At 28.5% G+C, this 18,549-nt stretch overlaps 1 protein-coding gene across 2 annotated transcripts in view; it reads left to right on the forward strand.

Annotated features, from left to right (window-relative positions):
* LOC107453225 (guanine nucleotide exchange factor for Rab-3A) overlaps positions 1–11,245 on the forward strand; it is a 28,158-nt gene extending 16,913 nt beyond the window's left edge. For both annotated transcript variants that reach the window (XM_016069957.4, XM_071182823.2), the window contains exons 7-11: positions 345–473; positions 7,490–7,569; positions 9,394–9,493; positions 9,579–9,645; positions 11,066–11,245. In XM_016069957.4, coding sequence (XP_015925443.2) covers positions 345–473; positions 7,490–7,569; positions 9,394–9,493; positions 9,579–9,645; positions 11,066–11,142 — 453 coding nt within the window. In that variant the 3' untranslated portion in view covers positions 11,143–11,245. The remainder of the gene's footprint in view (positions 1–344; positions 474–7,489; positions 7,570–9,393; positions 9,494–9,578; positions 9,646–11,065) is intronic.
* The last annotated feature ends 7,304 nt before the right edge of the window (positions 11,246–18,549 follow it).

Consider the following 18,549-nt stretch of genomic DNA (forward strand, 5'->3'; position numbering starts at 1 on the left):
AATTCATATCTTTTTTTCCTGATATAGTGTCATTCTTCTCCTTCAAAATCTATTTGAAGCAGTAGGATTATTAACTGGTCTAAAATATTGTTATAATATAGTTTTAATATTAATTTAATTTTGATTAAACATTTATAAAGTTTTTTTAATTATAAATCAACGTTCTTACAGTGTATTTGAATTTAAAAAAAAATTCCGATTTGAATCAAAAAAGTCTGATTTTTACATTTTTTTTAAAAAAAATCAAAAAAATCACGAACCCTGTTTGTCAACATAATTTTGTATGTCAATGCAACTGTTACACAAAGGGAAACCTCTCTCATTTCTATTCAAATTTGTTACAGGTTGATCCTGTTTTTCATCAGGAATTCTTAGAGTGGCTCCAAAAACCTTCACTAGACAAGAAAAGCCCATTTCTCAGTTGCATCTACAAAGAAGACATTCTTCCCTGCTTAAATTTTACAAATAAAAAGGTAATTAATGTTGGTATGGGACCACTAATAATTATCAGTGGCATTCCCTGGCCAGTAACCATGTGCTGTTTTGGTCTGTGTTTTTTGTCTAAATTTGCATAATTATAAACATTTCAAATTTTTAAATTGCATTTTTTTAAAATCACTTTATCACTTAGAAAAAAAAACATATAGAATTACACAAGGAAAATGCCATTACACAGTGAAAATGTGTACTGGCTAGTATTACCTTTTGGCTACTGGTCCATCAGGCCAATAACTAAATTTTTATCCCCAAGAATAATGAAATAATAATAAATAAATTAAGAACCTGTATACCCTTGTGTTTGACCCTTGTTCTGCCCACTAAGACCCACTCTGGTAGTCAGATGTAGTATTCATTTAAATAAATTTAAGTGCCTCATGTGTCATTTAAAATATGAATTCATTTCTTTTTTATTTTTATCTATCTAATATGCGCAATCATATTTATTTTAGCTATTAATAGACGAGAAATTTTGAATTTTTTATTTATTTTTATTATTATTATTTCCAATGGCAAAGGAATATGACAAACTCATTTAAGATTAACAAAGAACAAGTATAAAAAAGAACACAATAAGAGAAGAAAGTCAATGTCCCAGCAGCAAATGTCGAATGCTCCGGTGTTGCTTCTTCTTTGAGCCCCAACGCAGAGCCGTGCATCCCAACAAATGGTTCCTGTACATTATTCTGTCTCTTCCACAAAGAGGGCAATTTAGGACTGGGATAGCATGGTTGGTAGGGCACTGGACTCATGTCCAAGAGGTTGTGGGTCGATCCTCGGCGGCCGAAGATTCACCGTGTATTAAATGGTGACTGATGTACATTAAATCTGTTGTGTCGCAAAGTCCTCCATGTTCCCATAACAAATCAATACCTCTGGGGGGTACTGATCCAGGAGTTTCCTTGTCTTCTGGATTGGTTCAAAATTACAAGGGTACAGAGTTGAACATTAGTAGTCGAAAACCCAAAATTGGTTTGGCTGTTCAACGACGGATATAAAATAAACTGGGCTGTTAGAGCCATCGTGGCTCAGGGGATGGAGCGCCCGCCTTCCAATGAGGTGATCCGGGTTCTCTCCCAGCAATAGCTGATCGGTTCGAATTCCGCACCCGACTCGCACTGACCACAGTGCTGGCGTAAAGTATCCTCAATGGTAGACGGATCATGGTTTAGAGTCCCCTTGTCGTCACGATAACTGTGGGAGGTCTTCGTGGTTTTCTTCTCCACATAACTCAAATACATGTTGGTTCCATCAAAAAGTCCTCCATGAAGGCAAATTTCTCCCAATACTTGATCCAGGGTTTCCCTTGTCTTCTAGATTAGGTTCAAAATAACAAAGCTATGAAGTTGAGCATTAGTAGCTGTAAACCCTAAAATTGGGTTGACTATTCAACAGCGGTTATAAAATTAAAAAAAACGGCAATTAGGACTAATGAAAATGCCAATTCGGTAAAGGTGGTTCGCCAGGCAGTCGTGGCCTATTCTGCAACAGCCTTTTCACTGAACTCATCTGAAATACTTTGGTCTTAGGCTATTCCTCCAACTTCTTGAAGAAACACGAGAAGTGAGCAAGGCTTTCCAATTCTGTCTTAAATTGGGACGGGCCACCCGCATTCCACACTCAGCCTACATGAAGCCCCACAGAGGTGATCACGCTTATAGTTATGCTGCATGACGAAAAGTTGTAGATCTCTTAGACGTCTAGGACGTTACCGGGATGCGCCACGAGGAGGTAGATCTACAGAAGGCCTTTAATTGGGACCAATCAAATGCCTCTGTCAAGTAAAAGTAACAATATAATTTACGGAGAATTATTCTAACTTTCTTCATTAGCTATTAACAAAGATAAAGAAAAAATAATTAAATGTTTTTTCTTTTTTGCAGTGGAGAATCATGCAAAACTTATTTTTTGCTTCTTCTCTATGCACTCTAGTGCATAAAAAGAATCAACGTTCTTGCGATCATAGTTTCAGAAATAAAGCACAGTAATACTTATCATACGACACTCCTTCTGATATGCATTAAAAGTGTTGTGACTCGTGTTTCAACGTTATTGCATTTGGTCTTATCCAATTACTCTTGTGATATTGAATCCAGAATTTAGTTGCTTGAAAACAAAAATGTATGAATAGTTCGTTTTTTATACCATTATTCAGGGATGAGATTTTTCCGTTTTTTAGCGGATTTCCGCTTTTTTCACTTTTATCTCTTAAATTTCAGCTTTTTTATCAAAAATTCAGATTTTCTAAAAATTTCATTTTTTTAAATTAGTATTCTGCTTTTTCAGAAAATTCACCGATTTTCAAAAAGGAACAGAAAATTCAAACTACATAGCTACCAATCCTTTCTCATTTTTACTTACTTTACCTATTTTCTCCCCTTTACACGCAGCAGATAAGATTTTCCGAATTTTTTACCCGCCCTCCAGATGGATCCGATTTTCGTAGTTCAAACGACGCTGCTTCTGACAAGCCTTTCAGAGGTCCCAAGCCTGGAATCTGCTAATATCTCGATTCTTATTCACACGATTTTAATATCAAACATAGCTTTTCATATTTGCGTGTTGCGATTTATTTACGAGATTTAAAAATCCGATATTGTGATTCGTATTTACGTCTTTTTAAAAACCTATGTAGCGATTCGTATTGACGCAAGTTTAAAATTCAATGTGTTGATTTGCTCATGCGGTTTATAATATCAAACATTGATTTTCGTATTTATACGTGATTTTAAAATATGGCATTGAGATTCGCATTCACGCATTCTAAAAGCTATGCATCATAATTCTTATTTATGCAATCTAAAAATTACGCATCATGATTCGTATTTACGCAATCTAAAAATTATGAATCGTGATTTGTATTTACGCGTTTTAAAAATTCTATATCCCAGTTTGTATTTTCTCATTTTCAAAATCGTATATCTAGTTTCATATTCATGTGATTTCAAAATCCATAATTGTTATTTATATTCACGCAATTTTAAGATCAACTATCGCGATTCTTGTAAGAAGTAAAATTTTTTTAAATTAGTTACTATAAAGGTGACTGTTTTTCTAACGACGATTATTCGTATATGTAAGTGTTACAACATCAGAGAAACTGGAAGGGAATATATTCAAAACTTACATTCTGTGCTTGCAAAGAAGAAAAAAAAAGGATTTGTCACAAGATGTTTGAAGATGGACTAACGACTAAATATAACAAACATAAAAGATACAGCAAACAAAAGCAATCACTTAAAAAGGGATTTAATTAAAAAAAAATTTGGGGGGAAAAAGAGTTAATTAACTCATCATCAAAATTTTATGCTATAATGCTAAATTTTATGTTATTTATGCTATAAAATGCAAAATTCTTATCAAATACGAAACAATTATCTAAACAGTTGCTGATTGTCATGTAATTTTTCAAACTAAAATAGCAATTTTTGTATAGAAAGAAAGTATTGAGGAATGTTATGGAAGGCGTAGATTGCAGAGATCAAGTGCAATAATAACTGTTAAAGATGTAGTCAAGTTTTTAGTCATGGACAACTTTATGTTGGCCTGTCAAGAGTTAAGTCATTTGACAGCCTTTCAGTAATTGCTCCAAGATGCCAAATCTATAATTGTGTTTTCAAAGAAATTCTAAATGCTTAGTGTTAATTTCTTAGAGCTTTGCAGAAAAAAATGTTTTTTGGAAAAAAATTTAATTGAAAGTTCTATTGGCAGTAGGCAAGGGGAACTGACAAAATCAAAACACCCCGATTAGAAATGCAGCATGGCGACCTCCACGTGGTATTTCTCGGGTGATGCTAACAGCCATGCATTTTAATTTATTGTATGTAAAACATCCTTATTTTGTTCTAAAATGCTATGTACTTTATCACAAATGTTAATTAATATAGAAATTGATTTCAATAATGCTGATCACCAAAAAATATTTCATTTGGCGATAAAACAAATTTTTGTGTTCTTGAAAATGAAAGACTTTTTGAGGGTTATTATCTCAGATAATTTATTTTGCTAATATGTTTCTTATTTAGCTAATGTTTTGATTTTTTCACCATGTACAATCTAAATAGCTAATATACTTTTTTAAAAGCAAATAAGAACATTGATAGAATTCTTCTACGTAAGTACAATACTATGTCTTTGATGATAAAATACTATGTCTTTGATGATAAAATACTATGTCTTTGATGATAATATACTATGTCTTTGTGCTAGAACATTGTGTTCATTGGCAAGCGAGTGCAGAGAGCCATGGTTCACAGCGTGAACCACATAGGATTGCGTAGCAATTCTCGGGGGTTGGCGAGCGTTGGTTATTATTAAAATTTGCTAATATTTTAAATTTAAAAAAAAAGTAAAATCGTTATTTTTAATTTAAAAAAATTTATTCGGAAATTGAGTAAAAAATAGCATAAAAACATTCTTAGCAATAAATAAAAGGAAATAATTTTTTTTCCAATGCCCACCTGGATAATGACATAGGTCATACAGGCACCTGAAGGGCAGATTTGTTGGCCACTCTTTCAGGGACACCATATTAGATTGGCCATTGTTGCTCCCACAGTAAGGGCAGCTAGTTAATGTATATTCTCAGTAGTTTTAATTTGCTAAACCAGGTAGTTTTTCAAGTAATAATTGTCTCTTATGTGAACTGAGGAAAAATATAATTTCCAGCTTTATTTTTTCAATTGGTAATTTTTTTTTCACTAAATGTTAAGTATCAATGTAATCGTTTTTATAATAATAGATTAGATGACAACCCAAACTTATTAATTTTATGCTAATGACAACCCAAACTTATTAATATTATGCTGATGACAACCCAAACTTTTAATATTATGCTGATGACAACCCAAAAAAAAATTTATGCTGATGACAACCCAGACTTATTAATATTATGCTGATGACAACCCAAACTTATTAATTTTATGCTGATGACAACCCAAAAAAACTTTTTTATGCTGATGACAGCCCAAACTTAATTTTATGCTGATGACAACCCAAACTTTTAGTATTATGCTGATGACAACCAAAAAATAATTTTATGCTGATGACAACCCAAACTTTTAGTATTATGCTGATGACAACCAAAAAATAATTTTATGCTGATGACAACCCAAACTTATTAATTTTATGCTGATGACAGCCCAGACTTATTAATATTATGCTGATGACAACCCAAACTTATTAATTTTATGCTGATGACAACCCAAAAAAACTTTTTTATGCTGATGACAGCCCAAACTTAATTTTATGCTGATGACAACCCAAACTTTTAGTATTATGCTGATGACAACCAAAAAATGTCCCGCAGTGGACTGATCGTTAAGACACGGTTCCCAGCAGATCACCGAAGTCAAGCATCACTGGTTGCGGTCAGTGTGCGGGTGGGTGACCACTTGGATCAGGCTGCGTAGGGACCGAGGGTGAGCGGTATTGGTCCTCGTTAAACTGTGCTACCGTAAAGTGCTCGACTTCGCGCGCAGGTCGTCGGGCTACCGAAGCGGGGGTGCCATCCCCTCCGCAGAGGATCAAAATTGTGATGGCATGTCTTCGGTTCATCCTTCGGGATGTATCCCAGACCGTCGCCAATAGCCCATTGTGCAGCTCTAGTGCGACGTAAATGAACAAATCAATCAATCAATCAATCGACAACCAAAAAATAATTTTATGCTGATGACAACCCAAACTTATTAATATTATGCTGATGACAACCCAAACTTAATTTTATGCTGATGACAACCCAAACTTATTAATTTTATGCTGATGACAACCCAAACTTATTAATATTATGCTGATGACAACCCAAACTTTTAATATTATGCTGATGACAACCCAAAAAAAATTTTATGCTGATGACAACCCAGACTTATTAATATTATGCTGATGACAACCCAAACTTATTAATTTTATGCTGATGACAACCCAAACTTATTAATATTATGCTGATGACAGCCCAAACTTAATTTTATGCTGATGACAACCCAAACTTTTAGTATTATGCTGATGACAACCCAAACTTTTAGTATTATGCTGATGACAACCCAAACTTTTTGTATTATGCTGATGACAACCCGAAAATAATTTTATGCTGATGACAACCCAAACTTATTAATTTTATGCTGATGACAACCCAGACTGATATATTTACTGATATATTTGCTATAAATCACATTGCAGTATTTATTAAAAGAAATGAAATATTAATGTATATTCTCAGTAGTTTTAATTTGTCTCTTATGTGAACTGGGGAAAAATATAATTTCCAGATTTATTTTTTCAGGTGGTAATTTTTATTTTCACTAAAAAATGATAGATTAGTACACAATTGTCATTTATATAATGATAGATTAGTACACAATTGTATGTCAGCACATTATTTATTACCTTAAACTGTTATTATTAAAGGGTTGCGCTTGCGTAAAATTTACTATCGTGGAAATTTTGCTTTTTTGGCTAATCTCATCCCTGATTATTATGGTAAAATAATAAGCTTTATTACAGCTGCAAAGTGATTTATTCATAATCCAATATTTGTGCACCTAAAAAAGTGACTTGCGAAAGTTTCCCAAAGTGTCCAACAACATACCTTTTCTCCAAAGGCAGGAGGGAGTTGAATAATTGTGGTTCTATTCTATTATGTACGTGCAATGAAAGTATAGGACAATACTTTGAAGATAGTGCTATCAAAAAACCATCGTATTTCTAAGCGGTGTTAGGAGTTTAAAGTACAGTGAAAATAAAAATACAATGTAATTGCTAAGGGCTAATTTAATTTTTTTTTTTAAATATGCATTTGTTGTGTTTAGTAATTATGATAAGTAACTTTTAATTAGTTTAAAAATTAATTATTTTCTAAGCATCCCCCAAAAATAAGTAATGATTAGATGTCTACAAGTCCAATTAAATCTCAAATTGAATCTCAAATGAATACATTAAATTTCATTTAATGTATTCATTTGAGATTCTGAAATCTCTTGATGATTTTTCTTTTTAGTTGTCAGAAACTGTCTTGTCTGCCATAGAAACAAATGTCATCACCATTGAACAAGTAAATGGAAAAAACCCATTTCCTAAGTAATACCCTTTTTTTGTTTTCCTTCATTTTCATGCTTTTCCGAGTACAGTGGGGTCCCGATTATCCGAGTTAACGTGGATCACGATTAAGTAGCGTAATCGAAAAACTCGGTCAAAGCGAAGAGTATAAAAAAAAGAGTAGGTATAATTGTAACATATTTAACAAATACAAAATTTATACAAGTACACCACATACAATTCATATTATAATTAAAAAACTTACTTAAAAACAATTAAATAGCATACTTTACGAGAATGGAAGAGTTTTTACTTAAAAAAAAAGTCCTTCGTCGTTTTTTGTTTTACAATCGCTTTTCTGCAGCAATGTTTCGCCATTTTTTTTAGGGATAACAGGAAGGCTGGTGTTCCCTCTTGTTGTTCTATTTATTCAATAGCACTTTTGATAGCTTTTAGTCCCTTTGTATGAGAGATTTTTGTATATTGATTTTCATCGTAGCTATCTTCATCATATTCGCTAGAGTCATTTTCATTATTGACGATATTAACAATCTTTTCAAGTTGTTGAATTTTGTTTTCTTGAGTGTTTGGAAAATGAAGTTCCGAATTTTTTTCAAGCTGTAGTTTTAAAAATAAACTGGAACAAAGAAATCCATGAAATATTTGATAGCTCGGTTAAAGCAGAAACTCGGATAATCGGGACTCGACTGTAATTTGAAAGTATATTTTGTATAAAGATGTTCAATTCTCTGTGACAGCCCTCCTACCTTTGAGCCGATGAGTACTTGCTTGCCTGGGAAGTAAAGGCTCAATGCTGACCACTTTTCTCATGAAATTGTGGAGTCTTAACCTACAATACAAATTTGTCTTCATTTAATATCTACTATAAATTATAGTAAAATAATAAATTTTTAAAACCTAATGAATAAAAAAAAACTATATTCGAGTATGTTAAATGTTCTTTACGAACGAAAAATATTGCAGCAATTTGAATTTGTAGTTATTAGTGAACCATACTTTTTGCTTTTTATTTCCCAAATTTCTGTATTTTAAAGTCGACTGGAATTTGCTTTAGCTAAGAAGTTCAGAAACTTGTAATTCTTATTGTTTTTCATTATTACTGGTGTAAGTTTAATTTGACCATGATAGTTTTCTTTTTTTTTTGTTTTTTTTTGTTGTTGTTAAAAGGATGATGTAATATCGGCTTAATTCTGCTAAAAGGAAGTTATAATAACAGGAAAGAAAATCATCCTTCCTTTTCTGTAAAAGGAAGGTTGGTTTTCTTTCCTGTTATTATAACTAACCTTGTTATTATAAATAACCTGTTATAATAACTAATGAAAAAGAAAATATAATGATTATGGGAAGGATTTTTATTGGTAGGAAACCATTACAAACCTTGCATAGTAATAAGAATCAACAAAATCAATTTCAAAAATTAATAAATCAGGTGAAAATTAGATGATGGTTTGTACAAAACACTTGCCGAATATAATAGCACAAGAGTATCAATAACTGGGACAGTAGTGCAATTGATTTTTTTGAAACTAAAGATATTTAGGTAGGTATGATTTGAAAGAAAAAGACATTAAATTGCCATTCTGAAATTAAATGTTATAGATTAAAATAGATTCTTTGGATTAAGATTTATGTATATACTTTTTACCTGCCTAAATGTAAGTGTTTATATTATTTCGAATTTGAATTTCTCTTTTTAACTTACATGATGTATCAAAACTTTACTCGTAGCCTAAAAAATGTTGCTAGTAAAATCTCCGTTATTTCCTTAATGGTTGGCAGGTATGCATTATTTGTCTTCTCTTTAAACTGAATATTCTTTCCTCTCATATACTTTCATATTTACAGAAGATGTTCTCTGTTAGAAGCTCCGAGGTTATGCAAGTACAGAATGCGATTGGGTGAGGATCCTGAATGGCACTACATATCTCATCTTTGCAGAAATCGGGTCAGCCTTTATTATGATTACTTATTACCTATTAAATAAATGTTGCTTTTTTTGTTGCTTACAAGTGTTAAATTACCATTTGTAGATAGCTGCAGTTTGTGATTTCTTTTGCTACATTCGATACATTCAGCAGGGACTGGTCAAAAGTGGAGGTAAGTTCTGTTCTCTTACAAAGAGTCTCAAATAAAATTTTTTTTTAAATTTTTTAACCTGGAATTAAAATTAGTGCTTTTGTTAGGAAATGAGATTAATGTATTTCAAAACTAAACAGAAATTTGAATGTTTTATAAGTAATTTAAGCTCATAAATAATCAAGTTGAAGTCTTTGCTGTTAAAAGTGATGATTTCTTTTATAACTTGAAAAATTATTTATTAATAATTAATTATTATTTATTAATATTTATTTATTAATATTTATTTACCAATTTAATATCTGTACTTAATTTTTTATCAATTCAATATGTAATAATTATTTATTATTAATTATTTATAACGAATTATTATCTTTTCAATAACTAATAATTATTTATCAGTTTAAAGACATAGACATCAATTTAAAGAGTATAAAACTCAAAGCCAGTGCTTTGGAGTCTTTTGTTGAAATGCTAAACTCCAGATTTTTCTTAGACCTCCTAAAACTTTTACTTATTAATATTTTTATTAAGTAAGTATTTGTTTCAATTTAAATAAGCAGAATTAGAGTAGATACTATTTAACATTACGTAATACCTGAAATTCGTAACACAATAGCATGGAATTTACAAACAACTTGGGAAACCTGCAAACCTCTGAGCAATCAGCTCTACAAATTCTTGGAGTTATAATGATCACACACAATTTCAACACAAATGTGTTTCAATCTATGGTTTGCCATTATTAAAACAATTGTATCGTACCTTTTTCAGCCAGTGGTACTTTTTAGTATTATTTTAATTTTAAAAATATGTCTATTTAAATTAGTGTTATTTCCACTTTCTATTTAACGAGCATTCAAATTATATTTAGTAAAACGTTAATGAATTAAACTTTTTTTTTCTGTTTTCATTTAAATTAAAATTGATATTAAATTTGTTAAAAAAATATTTATTCATTTTCTTATTTTTTATATTTAAGTACACAACATTAAAAGAAAAATTACGATGAAGAAAATAATATTATGCAATTATTGTAACGCATAATATTATTTATTTATTCCTAAAATAGTATTATGATTTTATAGTAAATTTTTTATACTTGTTACTTCTAAATGCAATTGAAACAGTTCTTATTTAAATCTCAAAAAACTCTAAAATTCCAGAATTTTAATCTGGAAATCTCAAAGAATTTAGTTTTGCCTGTAATGGAGTTTTGTAAAATATAGTTTATATAATATATATTTATGTAATTGAGAATTAACTATGTAAATAAAATACGTATATTTGGTTTCTAAAAACATTTTGGTCCAGTTTATTACTATTAATTTTTTTGCCAAGTTTGCCATAACTTCCGAAGAGTTTCATGAATTATGTAGCAATGTTATTCTCTTGCTATGAAAGTATACTTTATTTCAAAATGTATATTATTCTTTTTCAGTTCATGAAGTATACTGGGAAGTGATCAGAAAACGCAGAGATGTGTCATTAGCAAGGCTTGGTATTCTGTCCATTTAAAAAAAAAAAAAAAAAAAATATTTTTTTTTTGTTTTATAACAATTAAATCTTTCTTATGAAAAGTTTTTTTTTTTTTATCTTTCATACATTTTTGAGAAAGAAACAACATTTTTTTAAGAAATTTTTAAGTCATTCTTTTTATTATTCATTTTTTTACATAAGATATTGGTTTTAATGGTTTATTTTTTTTGTTGCTAAATTTTAAAGGAGCATTCAATTTCAAATAGATTCACTATATACATGAGTGTGTAAAATGTGCTCTCAGCTATTTATTCATCAGTATTTTAAAGAAACACATAAAATGAAAATTTTACAAGTATTGTTCTTTTAAATTGCAATCTTATCTTCACCTTATTGTATATTTAAATTTTGGGTTATATTTATTTCATATCAAAAACTGGATAATATTTTCATTTCCATTTTAATTTGACCAATCTCATTGGAACATTTTTTATTAGATGTGCTACTTTTAAAGTTGCATTGTCTTTATGAATTTCTCTGACTTGTAATACTTCAAACAAAAACTGTTTACAATTATATATAGAAAGTAAATAGCTAAGCCAAATGAATTAAAAATTGCTTTTTAAGTAGTAGAGTTTTTGAGTTTGTTTCATTTAAATATATGTTAACAAATTCAAATGTATGAGCAATCTCTCTCATTTTGTCTTGATAATTTGTGTTTGGGTAAAATCATTTTATAGTTATTATCTATCCCTATTTTATTTGTGAGTTAATTATCTTTGAGCTCTTGAAGTACAACTTTTTTATTACTTGCTAATTTATGGAATATTAATAATTTATGTGATATTGATAATTTATGGAACATTAATAATTTATATAATATTAAAATTTATATAATATTAAAATTTATGTAGACTAAGGTAAAAAGGAAGTGTTTTTTAAATACCTACGCATTAAGTCTGAAATGACATCATTTTTATAATGCAAGCTTAACTCCTCAGCAGATAGGTTTAGTATCTCATAATTATCACATTTTGTTCAATGGTTGGTTCTGCAAATAAAGTGTAGTTGCTACTTCTTAAAAACATATGATTGTTAGTAGTGCAATATCAGGGATGCCACAGGCGACCATTTGCAACTAATTTTAGCCTGAGGCAACTGCAGCAACTTTTTTTTTTACCTGAAAAGGCTGAAAAAGCAACTATTTTCAAGAAAAGGAAACTATTGGGAGTATTTTCTGTACTCCTAGCAATGTTTTTTTAAGCATAAATTGGGTTGCACAACCTGTGACTCACGGGAGCTGAGTAAAAGAAAACAGATTCTTATACTATCATTTATATCTAAAATGCCAAAAATCTTATTTTCCATTATATTTAATTAAGTGTATTTCTCTCAAATTTATAATTTTGTTCTTTTTGTAAGTTGTTTTTTTTCCCTTCTACCAACATAAGCTTTAAATTTTTACTGTTTTCAACTTTTATCTAGGTATGAATTTTCTGTTTTTACATATTTTTTAATTGTATTAAACTTTTTTTAAATAGATTATGGCATATGATAATTCAATAAAAATTTTGTTATATTTTTCTTCTTATTTAGAAACTATTTTTGTAGTTTTTGGCAACTATTTTCATTCTTTAGGCTACTAAAAACAACTATTTTGTTCTTTTTTTTCTGTGGCAACCCTGATTATGAAAAACTATTAGTCTATAGTAGTTTTAAACTACAAGTTTATAGTAGTTTTAAACTACTAGTTTATAATAAAACTACTAGTATGTATTTGAAACTACCAGTTTATAACGTTCTGGTAACTACTTTCAATCTTAAGTACAGAAACAAGGTTTAAATACAACTAATTTTTTTAATCTGTTTGACACAAATCTTAAGTGTGTCCAACAGCATAGCATATTATGCTTTTGCTCTTGGTGTGTATCACTTTTTTTTAAAAATAAATTAAAGATTTTTTGACAAAGTTTTAGAAACAAAATCACAAATATTTGATATTTTTTTTTAGCATTTCTGGAATATGCAAAAACTGTTATATTTGGAAAGAAAAAAATTGCAAAACATGGTTTAGAATAGTAAATTGACTGATATAAATAGATGTTTTTTTAATAATTTCTCATAATAAAGTAATTTTTTTTAAATTTTAAATATGATTGAATCCTTTTTCTAATGGTAGTTAACTAGTGGTTACACTTCAAAATCACTAAATTTTGAATTTTTTTTAGCTACATTTGTGTTATTGTAGTTAACTGAATAATGTGGTTTTTCCAACCACTGATATCAAAGAACAACAAAAATGGATAAAAATTAATATTTCATTTTTTTTTTTGTCCCAACTTCACATAACTAAATACCAACATGTCATTAATCTTAATACTTAGTAACAAACACTAAAATCCAGCTTGAGAAAATGATGTGGAATTTCCTTGATTTATTACTGTGGCTCTCTGGTTAAAAACTCTACCTTAAATTATATTCAGCAATGATAAACAAATTAAGGGATACAAAAATGTGCCATGATTGTCCTATATTATCAATAGATTTCAGTTTTAATCTATTGAAAACAATCTTTATAAATATTAATCTTAAAATTTTAATCTGTAGAAAACATTTTGTTCTTATTTATTTAAATTTGAACTGCTGTGGCTCATGATTGGTGGAAGCTTTGCTGCCGAAATTTAGGATAAATAGTAAATTTTCTTTCCAAAAAGTATTTGAAACTTTCTATGGTTTTCCAATTCAACTGTTCAATATTTTTTGGTTTGCCATAATTTTTACTATGGATTTTATTTCTTTGGTTTTGCAAATCCATGCCTTTGCCAACTTTCTTTTTTCCTTCATAAATCATTTAAACCGGTTTCATTTAGACCATTATAGTATAACATCGTTCTTTAAAATTTTAATTTGCCTAAACAAGTAAAAAATGAAGCATTTTTTTGTGGACTTTTTTGGTGTCTTTTTATGAGTATAAATGATTGAAACTGTAAAATTAAATTATTCATGTTTATGGGTTTTCAAATAATTAAACCCAAGTGTAGTAATTCATGATAAAGTGTTAATATTTTACACACACCAATAAATTGCTGTATTGTCAACTTCAGCTTAAAATGATAGTAATTTAAAGATCAACCAAACCTGTTCCTTTTTTCTGATATTAGATTATATAAGTAATTAGAAGTTTACTAAAATGAATGAATCTATATTGTTATCAAATATTATTACTTTTCAATATTTATTTTTTTTCCAATAGTTTTCTAATTTTATAGTTACAGAAATTAAAAAGAAACAAATTATCTTGTTATTAAAATTATACTCATGTTAAATGCATTGTGTTGTTTCATCAATTTTTCTGAATCTCTTCTACATATATTTGTTAAAATATTATTTCTTTGTAAATACAGATATAATATTAGTAGTATGTTAATAAATTTCAAATAGATAACCTATATTGTAAATAATTTTGTAAATATATGTACATCAGATGTTTTGCCAAAAACATTATTTATGTAGATAATGAATATATGTGTATAGTATTTGTTTCTTGTAACTTTAAATTATATATTTATCACACAAATAATATTTATTGCAGCAATTTTATTTTAAAAAAAATTTGTTTATGAGAATTTTTTTTCTTTTACTGTCAATTTCATAGATATTAGTTATTTAATAAAGACGTTTAGTACAGAGTATTTATTTATGGTCATATGTTATTGAATTGATGTGAAAAAATAATTAGTGTAGTATACTTTAAAAAGTAATTAAAGTGAGCTTTAAAAAAATATGTATTGCTAAGCTCTATAATTACTTACATTTAAATTAGTTTTTTAAAAGTTTCAACTTTTTTATTTTTATGACAGCACGCCTTAGCATATCATTATTGCCCTAGATTATTTCAAATTATCTTTCATTACCATACAATTTTTAACTTAAGTAATATAGGTGTAGTATTTTTAAATTTTATCTTTCTTTTTTTTCCCCCTATAATTACTTGTTTCATTGTGTAGTTTTTAAATATTTTTTTTGAAGGTCACTTGATGCTGCGGTAAAACTTGGATGAATCTCGATATTTATATATATTTATGACAGTTGATGAGTATTATAGATTAAATATGTATTCAGTTATTCGAGCTAATTAGAATATTGTTTAGTTGTAATATTCCTTTTTAATCAACTTAAAAGTATTTTTATTTGAAAATTTTTTAGTGTGCCTATATCATAATCATAATTTTTTTTTCAAAAAAAAAGTGCTTAAAGCTTTTTTGAGTACTTAAAAAATGCTTGAAGGTGCTTATTTTTTGTTGAAAAATTTGCTACGCACCGTGATAAGATCTTTTTTCTATATATAAAACTATACATAAGTTCTCATTAACATTTAAGTACTTATAAAACAAAAGTTTATCAAAACCTGACAGTTGAATGATGAAAATGGAATTAAAAAAGATAATTGATTGCTGCATGAAACTTAAAGGTATTACTATTAATTCATTTTTGTTTTCTCTTGGATTATCTTTACAGAAATCTAAGCTGTAAAAATTTATATCATTGTTTCTTAAAAGTATTTATGTTTAACACCTGTAGAAAATTCAGAATCCTAAAATATATTTTAGTTAAAGACAAAAATTAGTGTTCATTGATGAAAATAAAACCATCTAAAAATTAATAACTACGATTCGAGCTAGCGTCCGAAAATAATTGCACTCATGAAAGGGATAACAATATTTCTTTCTATTTCAGGAAACTTTGCTGTTAAATATTTCCTATAATTTTCAATTTATAGTTATATGTATATATTTTTTAAGAAAGCAGCTGAAGTAAGAGGTTTTTGAAACAAATATTTAATGTTACAGTCTTTGCACTAATATTAGATTTTAAAAATTCTTTAAGCCATCAAAAAATTAATTAATTAGGAAAAGTTTGACTGTATGCTGGAATAAATTATTTCTTAGCTTGACTCTTGTTTAATTTGTATTCACAATAGCTGAATAAAACTCTTTATTTATTGTGTATATATATTTTTGAATATTATGAGTTGTCTTTCTAAAAATATTTTATCATATTTTAAATTGTGATAGATTTCTGATTAAATAGATTCTAGAATTAAATATATTCTAAATTTTATATGAATGTATTTATATTTATATGAATTATATTTTTATTGTTTTTTTTTTCCTTTTTTTTCATTATTATCTTCCCCTGATTTAAATTTTATTCATTTTTCTTTCAAAATGTATATTTTTATGCCGTTTGTTAGAGCTTTTATTGTAATTTCAGACATCATTTATAAGGAATACTCCCATTAGTGTGCATGAATAATACTGTAAAAAGTAATTGTTAAATAAAAAAATCTAGTGATTTCTTTTGGTTTGTGGATTAAATAAAACATTTCTTAAAACTAGTGTATCATTTTGTGTGCCACAACCTTTTGAAATAAATGTCTTTTCAAATTTTTCTTTTGAAATATTTATACAAAATTTGTTTTTTTTACTGGAGTATTTCAATTATGATACATTGCTTTTATTAGTGCTTTCCTTTCAACTGTTCAAACTAATTTCTTACATAGTACTTTTAATCACTTTCCTATTTACATACATTTATTTATGTGAATGTTATTTTTTTTTTCGGGTATGAGAGTTGTTAAATTTTAGTTTGATTTACTCTCTAGTGCAGCAGTTCTCAACTAGAGGGTTATTTATTATCTGATCGACACGATTTCTTCAGTAGACCCCTTTGAATCTTCCAAATATTGATTTTGGGTTTGTTTTCAAACTCTCAGTTGTGAGAAGTTTCTTGCTAGATGAATTTCTTCATCCCAATCCAAAGACTTAGAAATGAGTCAATTAGCTATCAGAAAGCATCATTTCACATTTGTCCCACTTCTCAGTTAGGTTACAAATGAAAATGACTTATAGAAGGATTAGAAGTTGAAAGCGTTTTGTCTTTGCAACTCCATAAACAAATTTTACTCTTTTCTGCCTTTCAAAGAGGAATGTAATCCCATTGTTCCTCTGAATGTGCACTATTTAGCTATCACAAGAACTTCCCCAAATATCAAACTTGCATGCTGGAGGTTACCGTGATTGATTACCAAAGATTGGCGCTTCGAATGGAAATGCGTGGTTTTTTTGTAAGGCATTTGTTCATTTCTCCCTCGTCAGAAATGATTTTACTCCTGTTTCCATAGCAGCAGACTTTCATATGAGAGAAGTTCTTGTGGTGGCTGTACAGTACTCTCATGTTTATTATTTTGTACAAACAATTACGACCCACCCTGTATAGAGTTTTCTAACTGTATTGTATCATTTTTAAATGATCCTGGCAAAACATGATGGTATTTAAAGTGCATTTGTTTCAAATGAAGGTTTAATATTGTTATAGATTTTGTCAACTGGAATCGGGTGGCTTTATTAGATTATGACAAAATAATGATAACTCTGTGCAAATTATGAATAGCTGGCTATCATGTGCTCAAAGTGATGAATCTTCCTATTCGAGCTTTTTTTTTTCTTCTTTCTTTGTGTTAGTAGAAACTTTAATGTAAATAAATAATCATAAGCATTAGAGCTGTGGTTTTGTATAATGTTCTCTAGCCTGAATAACTTTTCTCTGTTAGTTTGTCTTTGATTTTGTAGGGATGCCAACTGAGAAATATCTAATTACCAATTTTTTTAAATACATTTATAGACATCACACAGTTTACATCAGAGGTTGGGAACCTGTTTCTCTAGCTATATTTATTAATATTTAATTGTACAGATTACCACAATTTGAAAATTACTCGAATTAGCATGCTATCAAATCCATTGAGCATAACATCAAATAGGATGCTGCAGCCCTACATAGTCTAAAGTTGGTTGCCATTCTGCTCAAGGTTCACAAAAAACCCAGGTTTTTTAGAAAAAACTCAACCCATGTGGGTTTTACTAGATTTTTTCATGAAAAGACCCAATTTCGTCTGAAGATAAAGGATTTTTATCAAGTATGTTCTTCATGTAAACTTTTATATACGAAATTTAAACATAGGATATTGTATTATATAATGAAAAAATATTGCATGATTATCATCAAGAATAATAATAAAAGAAATGGTTATGATAATAACTATTTCAGTTTTTATTTATTTATTTTTTGCCTTCTGAATGTACAATAAATTGCCCATTGACGAAGTTACTAAAATGATTCTTTGTATAATGTAAAGCTCAAGAAGTTATGTGATTAATTTAAAATTATAAATTAACACATAATTTGCTTTAAGTTAATGAGTTTTTGAAGTGTTGCAATGAAATGTGCTTATCTTTTTGTTGAACATGGTATGTTTATTTGTATTTTACAATATGTAAGTTCTTTATAATTTACAAATTATTATTAACTTTTATCTTTATTTTATATTTTGCTTTAGAAATGAATGATAAAAAGATTTTTAAAAAATTAAAGATTTGTTTTGTA

Source organism: Parasteatoda tepidariorum, chromosome 4 (assembly GCF_982258835.1).
Source record: "Parasteatoda tepidariorum strain Cologne lab strain chromosome 4, Ptep-v5.0, whole genome shotgun sequence".
NCBI classification, from domain to species: domain Eukaryota; kingdom Metazoa; phylum Arthropoda; class Arachnida; order Araneae; family Theridiidae; genus Parasteatoda; species Parasteatoda tepidariorum.